We start from the raw sequence: 11,851 nt of genomic DNA, 5'->3' as shown, positions 1-11,851 counted from the left end.
GGCGGGGCTTCTCCTCGGCCCCGCCCATCCCTCCTGGTTGTCATGGTGAGGCAGGATACACTGAGACTCTGGTGTCCCAAAGACTGGAAGCTAGAGACAGGCGCCATGGAGTACACGGGGAGCCAATATGTTGGGGAATTTGTAGATGGCAGGTAAGGGGTTCGTTTGATTCACTACGTCCTTGAACGTCCGTGACTGGAAAAAGACGGCGGTCTTTTTGTCCCTGCAAAGAGTTTTGTATCAGACACTTTCTCAAATTGTTTCCCGTTTAAACTTAAGGAAAACTCTTTTAGGTAGGAATGTATTCCCATTTTACAGTTCAGGTAAATGAGATCCCGAGAAGTGAAGTAACTTGTTCAAGGGCGCATATTCTAATTAACAGCAGAGCTGAGATACATCCATTCCATGTATATATGTGTGTCTGCTATTTGCCAGTATTAGGTACAGAGATAAGAATATAAATAAGATAAGAATATAAAAACTGTCAAGATCCTTGCTCTCATGCAGCTTATCGTCTAGTTAGCGTATTGCCAACAAACAGAGAAGATAATTTCAGATGGTGGCTTTGCATGAATCTTCCCTCCTCACAGCAACCATATGAGATAGATACCCCCATTATCCAGATTGAAAAAGTGAGGTACAAAGTAGTTCCATAACATGCCTGAAGTCACCTAGCTGGCATTTGACAGAGTAGAGATGAAAACTTGGTCTGCCTCCAGAGCCCATGATCTTTCTATTATAGAGTCTTGCTGTTGAGCCCCTGCAGAGGATGCATCTAGTTGAAACAATCCTAGAAGACTTCGTGGAGGAGATAATATTTGAAATGGGCCCTGAAGGTTGGGTAGGATCTAGGTGGGTGGAGATGCAAAATGAAGAATGTTTACAGGCAGAGGGAACAGCATGAGCAATAGCTCAGAGGGCTTACATGTGAAGGAGAGAGCAAGCAGTTCAGTTTGGCTGGAGTGTAGGATGTGTCTAGGGGAGAGTGGGAACCCAAGCTGGACAGGGTGGAGTCTGTGTTCTGGTGTAGAGAGATTTGAATACTCTGTACAATTCTGTGGGTGGGAGGAGCCATGGATAGACACTTGCTAGTGCTGGACATTAGGAAGTCTAATTTATTTCATCTCTGTATCCCTCCTCATAGTGCATGTCTGGTAGGCACTCAGTAAATATTAGCCACATGAATGAATAAGAGAATGAATGAGTGAGTGAATAATATTTGACATATGGTCATCATACCCTTGTTAAGGATTGATATCTTTATTATAAAGGAGCTCTTTTTGTTCTTTTAAATTTACTTTGAATTTAAGATGAAGGCTTATTAGCTTTTTTTTTTTTTTGGCTATGCCACATGGCTTGTGGGATCTTAGTTCCCCAACCAGAGATTGATCCTGGACCCTCAGGAGTGAGAGCTCAGAATCCTAACCACTGGACTGCTAGGGAATTCCAAGACTTTTTGCCTTGAATGATAAAAGAAAAATGGAAGGGGAGAAGGAAGAGGGAGGGAGTGAGGGAGAGTGGAGGTAGGGAGAGCAGATCAGAGCCCATTGCTGTTGTCCCAGTAAAAGGCAGCAGGACCCTGAGCCAAGGCAGAAGCAATATGGCTGCGGGAGAGAAAAAAAAATGCAGAAGTTTGGGGGTTTCATTGCCAGGACCTGGCAACTGATTGGCTCCTGGTCCCACTCAGAGAATGCTTTCAGTCCAGCCCAGAGCCCAGCTCCAGGCTTTGAGCCTGGAGACTGAGAACACTGAGGAGGAGCCGCTCTGGGGGAGGAGAGGATGAATTCTGTTTGGGATGGGCTGGAGATATCTGTCGATGAAGAATACATCTAAGTTACATTTAAAAAAAAGAGGGGAGATGCCAAATTTCAGAGATGGGTTTAGATGGAGACTGTGTTTAGAAATAACAGATATAATCTTAAGCAAAGAGGTAGAGATATGAAGACGAGTTCTCTCTCCTCCTATGTCTTGCAGCAAAATAAAAGCAAATTAGTTTTTAAGCTCTTCTGCTATAGTTTCATAGCCATTAGTGCAATAATTTTTCTGAAGTGTCATTATCCTATTTTACAGATGAGAAACTCAGGCTTAGAGAGGTAGAGGTCATACAAGGCATAGAGAGGTGGAGCCAGGCCTGGACTCCAGGTCTCCCTGGCTCAGAAGCTGTGCTTAACCACAGTGCTCTCCTGTTTGGGGCCTGTGTACGGTGGCAATTTCTGTCATCCACTCAGTAAGTTCACTAGTTCTTCTGTTTCCTTCATTCTTTACTTAGTAGCACCTGTTTAACAAGAAACATGTTTCTAGAAGCTAAGAATACCGAGGTCTTCCTCTCAAGAGGCTTGATTACATAGGAGAGATGAAATATACAATTATGATACAAGGAAGAAAGTGCTAGGCATCCAACAGGGGTACAAACAAAACCAAAAATAAGTTTAGAGTTAGGAAAGATGATTTCCAGCCAGTGGGGAGAAACAAAGAAGGCACAAATGAATGACTGAAAGCTTGTTTCTTAAGTTCTCACTATATATCAGGCCCTTTACTAGGAAAACTGTTATTAGTATCTGGATTCATCTTGGGCATTAATCTCAGCCATTTCCCCTATGAAGCAAGTGGTCATCTGGTCCAGGCGGTACCCTGCCCCTTGCTCCCATAGGGGCCTATCTTCCCTTGCAGGGCACTGGTCACGCATTGTGTAATTGTTCAGCTGTGTCCCTTACTAGACTGTGAGCCCCTCAAGGACAAGGACTGCATCTACCTCGATCACTGTTGTGTGTATACAAACAGTGTTTGGATACACTGTTATTGTATCCAAAGAGTAGACTTAGCAAGGCACCTGGCATATAGTGGATGTTCTATAAATATTTGTTGGAATAAAGGAAGGAAGGAAAACAGAGGCTTAGGTAAGTCTCCAAGATGGTACATCTAGCATATGATGAAATGAGACTCAGATTCTTGTTTCCTCAGGTGCATACTTTCCCCGGTTTCCTACTTGGGGTGCAGTGGGCAGGGGTGGGCTGGTTGTGGGGAGTGGAGAAGACCCGGAATCAGCTCCCAGAAAGCCTGGTCCCTGTCTCTGCTTCACAGTGCTTGCTGTGTGGCTTTGAGCACATTGTTCCCCTCTCTGGGCCTCCAGAGGGGGTCTTCCATGGGCAGCATGAACTCCAGGACAGCCCCTACTTGAGAGCAAGGGAAAACAAACAGACCAAATCTTGCATTTCCTTCAACACACAGCCCCTCTTACTTTTGAGCTCTAAGGGGAGCATTTTTGTTTCTGAACAGAATAGTGCAGGGACAATAACATCTGGGGACCCTGAGGTGCTGGCTGTCCTGTACCCCTGCCTCTGATCCTCCAGTTGCCATGAGGGTTCAGTGACTTCTTTTTGTCCTTACAGGATGGAGGGTGATGCCGAATACATCCTCCCAACTGAAACAAAATACATTGGGGAAATGAAGGATGGCATGTTTCATGGCCAAGGAACCTTGTACTTCCCCAATGGGAGCCGATTTGATGCGGTTTGGGAGAAAGGGTTGGTTGTGAAGGTAATCAGGTGGGGAGGGGAAAGCCTTAGACGGGAAGAGCCCCCGACGGGCACCCTGCCCTCCCCTCTGCTGCCCTCCTCTCCCACCTCTTGATCTCCAGGGCTCTTGAATCTTCTCCCTCTCTATCCAGAAGGCCCCTGGAGAAGCCATCATGAGTCTGACTCCTCTTATGCAACCAACTGTGTGACCTTGGGCCCATGACCTACCCTTTCTGAGACTCCTGTTTCTTATCTGTACACTGGGGACAATAGTTGTCTTAGTATCATATTGCTGCTGTAACAAATTACTGTCAACTCAGTGCCTTCAAATGACAGAAACTTGATATCTTTTAGTTCTGGACATCAGAAGTCTAAAACAGGCCAGCAGTGCGTCTTCCTTCTGGAGGCTATGTGGGAGGAACCATTTCCTTGACTTTTCCAGCTCGTGGAAGCTGCATGCATTCCTTGGCTCATGGCCATGCATCCCTCTGACCTTCACTTCCGTCATCACATCTCTTCTCCCTCTGCTTTTGTCATCGTCTCGTCTTCTATCACTCTGACCCTCTTGCCTCCCTCTTAAGAGAACCCCTATGATTACACTGGACCCATATAGATAATCCAGGATAATCTCCCCACTTCAAGATCCTTAACTTAATCCCACCTGCAGAGTCTCTTTTGCCATGTAAGATTAACATTCATAGGCTCAATGATTAGACGTGGACACCTTTGGGGGACCGCAAGTCTGCCAGCCACAAGAGTATGAGGCTTCTCCTTAGGCTGGTTATGAGAATAAATGAGGCAGTGTGTGTGAGTACTCTACTCAGTACCTGGCACACAGTAAGTACCTAGCACTCAGTAAGTGCTAACTCCACCATTACAATCAGATGACTTATCAGTCATCTAAGTCAAGAGTTCTTAGCCTGGGATTTGTGGGCCACAAATAGAATTCACGGTGTCAGTGAAATCTCCTGATTTATATACAAAAGCCTCTGTGCATATGGGACTCAAATTTCCCCAGAGAAAGGATCTATAACTTTCATGGGTTTCCTTATGGGTGGGTACAGGGGCTGGCTCATAACCTAAAAAAAGGTTAAGAAACACTCCTTGCTTTTTAGCTTGGAGAATCTAAGCCCCAGGAAAGGGATGTGACTTACCCAAGGTCACCCTGTGAATTAATAGTATTGGAATTTCCACCCATGTTTCCTGATGCCCAGGCCAATGCAATGTGTACATCCTGAGGCTTCCTTTAGCACCAAGGCAGCAAAAGATGAATGTACTTGTTTGGACAAAGAGCCGTGACTGAGGGCCCTGACCTTTCTAGCCATGATAATAATAAAAGAATAATAGTAACATTTATTGAGTGTTTACTATATGCCAGCCCTACGCTAAATGCTCTTCATGCACTATCTCACTGAATCTCATTGAATCAGTTCTGTTAAGCATACAGCATGATTTTCCAAGTGGATGGAGGAGGAAACCGAGGGCCACCAAGGGGAGGTCATCTGCCCAACGTCACATAGTGAACCAGACACACAACTCAGGACTTAGAATCATGCCTCCCAATCACCACGGCTTTGAGTAGCTGTGATAGTGATCACTTCAATGAAAACACCACCCCTTCCCTTGACTTCCATCCTTCTTGGCAAGTGGGCTGTGGCTTCCCCAGACCCACGTGTGTGCACCTCATCTTCCAGGGCACGTACACCTTCTCAGACGGCCTGCAGTATGACCCTGAGAACTGGCATTACTGTGACAGCTACGATCGGAGGTTTTACACCGAGATCTGCCACGGCTTGAAGCCTGCAGGTACCCAGGCATCCTCACTTCCCTTCACACTCAGACGGAGAGGGAGATAAAAGATGGGTCTAAAGAAGTGGGTTGAGTCCCTTTGAAGTAACCCACCCCAAAGGAGAGGAGAGAGGAGCAGGACCACAGGATGTGACCAAGTTCTAGAGCCAGAAAGACCAGTCCTCAAATCTCAGATCCCCTGTACAAGCCAGGGAACAAGGGCAGGGCATTCACCTCTCTGAGCCTCAGTTTCTCCCCCTGTAAAATGGGACAATAGCTTCATTGACCTTACAAGTCTTAGAAATAAGATCACACGTGTAAAGTGTTTGCAGCAGTGTCTTGCACGCACAGTAGGTGCGTGGGACACCTCAGCTGCCATTATTTATCAGATCAGCTGCAACACTGACGAGGGGCAGCAGTCATGGACCATGTGCTCTGTGTACCGGGGGCCGGGTGAGGCTTTCTGTCCTCTCTGTCGCACTGAATCCCCAGGTGACCCTGCATTGTCAGCTTCCTAGTCCCATGTCACAGAGGAAGGAGCTGAGACCGTGGAGCTCAAGCATGTTTCGAGTGGCAGAGCTCGCATCGGAGCCCATGTCTTCCTCTCTGAGGTCCCTACATCACATTGCCTCCCTGGGAAAATTGAGTTCCATCACAGAAGGGGACACTGGGGCCTAGAGTCTGTGTCCAGAGAATGGCAGCTTCAGGGGTCCTCTGTGTTTCTGAGACTCGTGTGAGGTCAGCTGAACCTCAAGAGGCAAGATTTAGGCACAGCCCAGACAATATAGCCAAATACCGGGAAGTGACTTGTAAACTGTAAAAAAAAAATCCTGACTTAGAGGTAGTATGGCGGCACTGACAGAGCAGAGAGCTGGAAGATCGGGGTTGGAGTCCGGGCATTCCCCTCAATAGCTGGATGAGCCTGGGGAGCTCAACGTCCCCAAGGACAGAAACCTCCAGAAAGCACTTGGGATTGGGGTCCAGACATCCTGAGTGCAGACCCTGGCTTTGTGACCAGGTGAGCCGCCTCCTCTCTCTTGGCTTTCCTGACACCTCACCCTCCCACTTTCTTCCTATCCCATCTCCTTTGCCAGCTCCCCCTCCCCCGTTATTAATTCTGGGGTTTGCCATGACTCTCTGGCTTAGGCCCTCTTCTGTTTTCGTTCTGAATCTTCTCCCTACAAGTTGATTCACATTTAAGCCTTCATTTATTGTTTTTCAGTTGCCCAGTCATGTCCGACTCTTCGAGGTCCCATGGATAGCAGCATGCCAGGCCTCCCTGTCCCTCACTGTCTCCCTGAGTTTGCTCAGACTCGTGTCCACTGAGTTGGTGATGCCATCCAACCATCCCATCCTCTGTTGTCCTCTTCTCCTTTTGCCTTCATTTAATTGAAATCAAAATCCGTGAGTCTCAGATTCCTGCATCCTGTTTCCCCAACACCTCCACTGGGTCATCTCTCAACTTGTCTGCACTGAATTCGTTACCCTGCCCACCAGCCCACTGACCCCCAGGACTGCTGCCCTGGAGACCATCACTCCCACCCCACCCCCACCCCCGCATAAGCCTAATCCTGACTCCTCCTTCCTCCATAAGTGTGCAATCCATCACCTGGTCCTGTGGATTCTGCCTCTAAAATATATCCATTCATTTGTTCATTAAACAGATACTTACTGAGCATCTCCATGGGCCAAGCTGAGCTTCTTCATCCTCTTTTGTTGTTATTGGTCAGTTGCTAAGTCATGTCTGACTCTTTGCAACCCCATGGACTGCAGCACATTAGGCTTCGCTGTCCATCACCAACTCCCAGAGTTTGTTCAAACTCAAGTCCATTGAGCTGGTGATGCCACCCAACCATCTCATCCTCTGTCGCCCCCTTCTCCACCTGCCCTCAATCTTTCCCAGCATCAGGGTCTTTTCCAGTGAGTCGGCTGTTCACGTCAGGTGGCCATCCTATCTCTCTGCACTATTCCAGACCTTCACCCTCTCCCCTTCTTTACCTGAACTCCTGAGATCCACACTGGCCCCCCTCTGGGCCATTCTCCCCTCTGTGCTCACTTCCGTCTCTGAAAACCATGGATCTGATGGCCGCCTGCCCCCCTCCCCTACACAGCTTCTAGTGCCTCCTCACTATCCCGAAGATGAGGCTCCATGCTTTTAAAACGACCAGCATTCTCCAGCTCCCGTGAGGTCCCCAGCCTCACCCCTCGCTCACTGCCCTTCTTGAATGTTCTCTCTGCTCCCTCGCTGGTGATGCTTGCTCTTTGTTCCTCAAAGAGACCAGGCTCTTCCCTGCCAGTCCCCCTCCTGCCTGGAATGCTCTAACTCTCTCGCTTCACCCAGATACCTCCTTCCCATCCTTCAGGTCTGAGCTTAATGCCCCTTTCTCGGGGCTCTTCCTTGAATTCCCAGACCAGGTGAGGCCTCCCTGTGACGAATCACAGAGCAGCCATGATCCCTTACCTGAGCTCTGTCACAGGTGTCTGTCTTCCCGAGCTGGCTGTGAGCTCCTGGAGGGCAAAGGCGCTGTGTTCCTAGTGTCCGAGCACATTGTCTGGCGCATAGTAGGTGTTCAGTGAAGAGTTATTATCAGACAGGAATAAGAGTACTGACATCGCAGTGGGAGGTGATGGGGTGCGCTTAGGGTAGGTAAGCAATGACCTTCACAGACGTTTCCTGAGCACACGCCCTGTGGCAGCCACCGGCTGGATCCTGGGGGAAAGAGGGCTATGAGGACACAGCCTGCGCCTTCAGAGAGCTGCCTGTCTGATGCCACTGCAGAACCTTGTAAATGATTCCTCGTGGGGTAGTGATGACTTGGTCACAGGCTCTTCACCCTAACTGAAACCTGAAGGCCAAGGGCTCCTGGCTTTGGGCCCTCAGCACTCACACAGCACAGGTTTTGCTAAACCGGGCCTCTGTCTCGAGGCAGTGCACAGATTTCCCGCAGCCTCGCCTTCTCCTTCAGGGGCCCCAGCAAAGAAGCTTTGTCTAAATACCCACTTCCTTCCAAAGTCACTCTGCATACCTCTCTGAAGGCCCCCTCTGAGCCTCGGGGGCAGGCTTTGTTGGAGGTGGGGAGGGTTAAGGCTACCCTTCCCCTCTCTGGGCATCTATGAGATGGGCTTTGGCAGGAGGCTCAGGGAAAGAATGGCTGTGAAGTGCTCAGCGTGGAGTGTAACCCTCAACCCGTGTGTCCCGGCTCATCATGGTTAACCAACCTCAGAGCACAGCTCTGGGCGGGACCCTGAGCCGTGAGCATGGCGCTGTGCTCGGAGCATCCCCCTCAGTCCAGAGGACAGGGAGTTACAGAGACCACGAATAAGAGGAAACCAGGAAGTTCCTTCTTCCAACCTTATCCCCTTTTCTCAGGCTTCAGCTTCCAAGAGAGATGACACGCAGGAGTCATGACCATAAAGGTGCACTGACTTCTTTTCCTCCTGGTAGTTCCAGTGTCCCCAGTCCTGGGAGACAATGCCCGGGTCCTCTTCTCCCCTGATGTTAGCAGCTTAATTTATAGGGGTAGAGTTTTATATACAATAGTGTGTATATATAGTAATATATATATATATATACACACACATATATATATATCAATCCCAGTCTCCTAATTCATCCCACCGCCTGATATCCTTTCAAGGTATCTCTCAACTCACCAATATGGACCCACCTAGAAAGATCCCTCCAGGCTGTTACGACTGCGGAGACGGCTTCTATAACCCAAACACGAGGATAGTCAAGGACTATAATTATCGCTTTCTGAGAAATGCAGGTATGTTTATTCCAAACCCTGTGGCATATGTTTTCTCCTCTCTCATCACACATAGGTTTGTGCACACGTGTGCACACACATACATGCATTTAGTGGGAAAGAAGCTTTTGCCGATGAAAAACAAAACTTGATCGTGTGAGTGTTTCACTCTTTGGAATTCTCATGGCTGACAAGTCTATACCTAGTCATAGAGTAGGGCAGAGGATGTTAGAGGTCTAACTGTGACAGCACGTAAATGTAGCACTGAATGGATTCAAGTACCCATCTTTACATGTTTCCCTGCAGCTAATGAGTGCCTGCTGTATGCCAGACACTCTGCTTAGTCTGGGCACCAAAGCAGGGCAAAACTAGTCACAAACCCCTTTCTCATGGAGCTTCTTGTTGTTCAGTTACCCAGTTGTGTTCAACTCTTTGTTTGGCAAAGAGCAGACAAGTACTATAAACAGTTAATTGCATCATGGAATAAGCACAATGAATGGGAAAAAGTGGCCCTTGATGAAGGGTAAGGGTAGAAAAGAAGGGGCTGGGGTGCCAGAGAGATGGAAGTGATGCTGTGGGAGCACAAATAAGTGGTACCTAATCCAGAACCAGACATCCTGAGAAGGATTCAAGAAGGAAACAGCCAACTTGAGATCCAAAAAATGTTGGGGCATTGACCCCAAGGTGTGGGGAGACGGTTTCCAGCCAGAGGAGCAGCACAGGTACAGGCCTGGAAAGTGAGTGATGCCATGTGGTCCAAGAAGCCTGCTCCTCAAGCAAGGGAGTACCTTGGAGGATCCAGAACCTCGGTTTGGTGAGTGAACACAAGCTGATCAGACTGAGAAGGACTGACTTACAGTGACCAAACTTGTAGGAGATCAGTGTACAAATAAGAATGAGAATATTTTCCTTTAACACCATGATTCCTAACCTTTCTCTTTTCTAGAGTCACAGTTCCACTAGGAATAACAAAATCTATGAATCCTCCCCCTAGAAAAGTGCCCACATATGCACACACACAAATATACATGTGTACACACACACATACACACCATTTTGCACATAGTTTTAAGGGGTTGATGGTTCCTGTAAATACCCTGGTCTAGAAACCTACTGTGTAATGTGAAAGAAACTGCCAGGTAGACCAGAAGGCCTGGGTTGGCTGATGAAGGTCTCCACTTCCCACAGGGATGTTTATTCAGTAATTCAATGAAATGCTTGGATGGCATCACCAACTCAATGGAGATGGGTTTGAGAAAACTCTGGGAGATAGTGAAGGACAGGGAAGCCTGGAGTGCTGCAGTCCATGGGGTCACAAAGAGTCGGACACAACTTAGCAGCTGAACAAGAACAATTCAATGACAATAAAAAATTTACTTTGCAGTGCTGAAATAAGTACAAAGGGAATTGTCAGCTGATGTTGTGGCCGAATCCTGGACCTGAGATACCCCTCACCCACTGGGTGCTCCTGGGGACCATGGCAAATGCTTGCACTCCAAGTCCCTGGCACTTTTCTCTAATACTTCCATCCTCCATGAACAGAGTGTATTATGTGCATGCCTGCATGCGTGCTCAGTCACGTCCGACTCTTTGTGACCCCATGGACTGTAGCCCACCAGTCTCCTCTGTTCATGGGATTTTCTAGAAAGAATACTGGAGTGGGTTGCCATTTCTTCCTCCAGGGGATGAGTATACTGTGTAGAACACTAATTCTGCTGGATGTTACTAGGCTCTCCTGAAGTTTCTTGATGAAATCAAATAAGGAGATGCTGGGTTAAGTAGAACTCAACAGTTGTACTTACTGAAGGGCTTCTCGGGGCCTGTAATATGCTGGTACACTTTGTAGTTGTCCTTCCAGACACTTGGGCTTCCCTGCTGGCTTAGATGGTAAAGAATCTGCCTGCAGTGCAGGAGACCTGGGTTTGATCCCTGGATTGGAAAGATCCCCTGGAGAAGGAAATGGCAACCCACTCCAGTATTCTTTCCTGGAAAATTCCATGGATGGAGGAGCCTGGTAGGCTGCAGTCCATGGGGTCGCAAAGAGTCAGACACGACTGAGCAACTTCACTAGACACTTACTTCAATTGTAATGAAATACTCTTACTTATGTCATGAATTGCTTACCGTCTGTCTCTCCAGCTAGAGGCTAAGATCCCCGAGAGCAGGGACCCTGTCTTCTTGTCTCCACTTTTCCTAGTCAGAGTCCAGTCAGAAAACAAAGAATTTAACATTAAAAAAAAATTGATTAAGTAAGTATTGGAGAATTAAAAAGCAAAAGAAAGACACTGGGGTATGAGAAGGTAGTTGCAAGAAGCAGCTACCACCTCAAAACTGGGGGGCAGGGCAAGAGATTGGGTTGTTAGAATATAGGTTGCTGGAGGCACCCCCCACCAGGAGCTCTAATTCAGACCTCTGAGGAGGGGGCACTGCCCAGTGGGGTCTCTGGAGAGAAAGTGATAATGCCGATTCTAGGAGTGTGGGGAGAGCTGGAAATTTGATGTGAAAGGCCATTGCTGAGACACTGACCGGAACAGCAGGCAAAACAGGAAAGAGCATGTTCCCTTCCCCTCCGTCTGCCTTGCTGCACCTGATGGGGACCAGCTGGCAAAGGAGACATGACCTCTATGGGGTCCCAGTCCCAGCATCGCCAAACAGGGTGTGGAGAGGTAGGTTTGGAGCTGAGAGTCAGTAGCTTCATAACTGGCACCATCCACTGCTTTTTGTTGCTCAGCATCCAGACACACTTTACTCTGCTGCAAAGATAACACGTTTGTGCTTTTTTGTGTGAGAAGTTCCAAC

The 11,851-nt window shown here is 48.0% G+C and overlaps 1 protein-coding gene across 2 annotated transcripts in view; it reads left to right on the top strand.

Annotated features, from left to right (window-relative positions):
* The first annotated feature begins 21 nt into the window (after nucleotides 1-21).
* Nucleotides 22-11,851, top strand: part of MORN5 (MORN repeat containing 5) — a 34,810-nt gene continuing 22,980 nt past the window's right edge. The window contains exons 1-4 of one of the 2 annotated variants that reach the window (XM_043916931.1): nucleotides 22-152; nucleotides 3,390-3,537; nucleotides 5,210-5,321; nucleotides 8,942-9,073. In XM_043916931.1, coding sequence (XP_043772866.1) covers nucleotides 43-152; nucleotides 3,390-3,537; nucleotides 5,210-5,321; nucleotides 8,942-9,073 — 502 coding nt within the window. In that variant the 5' untranslated portion in view covers nucleotides 22-42. The remainder of the gene's footprint in view (nucleotides 153-3,389; nucleotides 3,538-5,209; nucleotides 5,322-8,941; nucleotides 9,074-11,851) is intronic. The other variant, XM_043916932.1, reaches the window with a different exon arrangement.

Source organism: Cervus elaphus, chromosome 11 (genome assembly GCF_910594005.1).
Source record: "Cervus elaphus chromosome 11, mCerEla1.1, whole genome shotgun sequence".
Lineage (NCBI taxonomy): Eukaryota > Metazoa > Chordata > Mammalia > Artiodactyla > Cervidae > Cervus > Cervus elaphus.
Note: the sequence above shows the minus strand (reverse complement) of the source record. Positions and strands in the feature narration are given on the sequence as shown.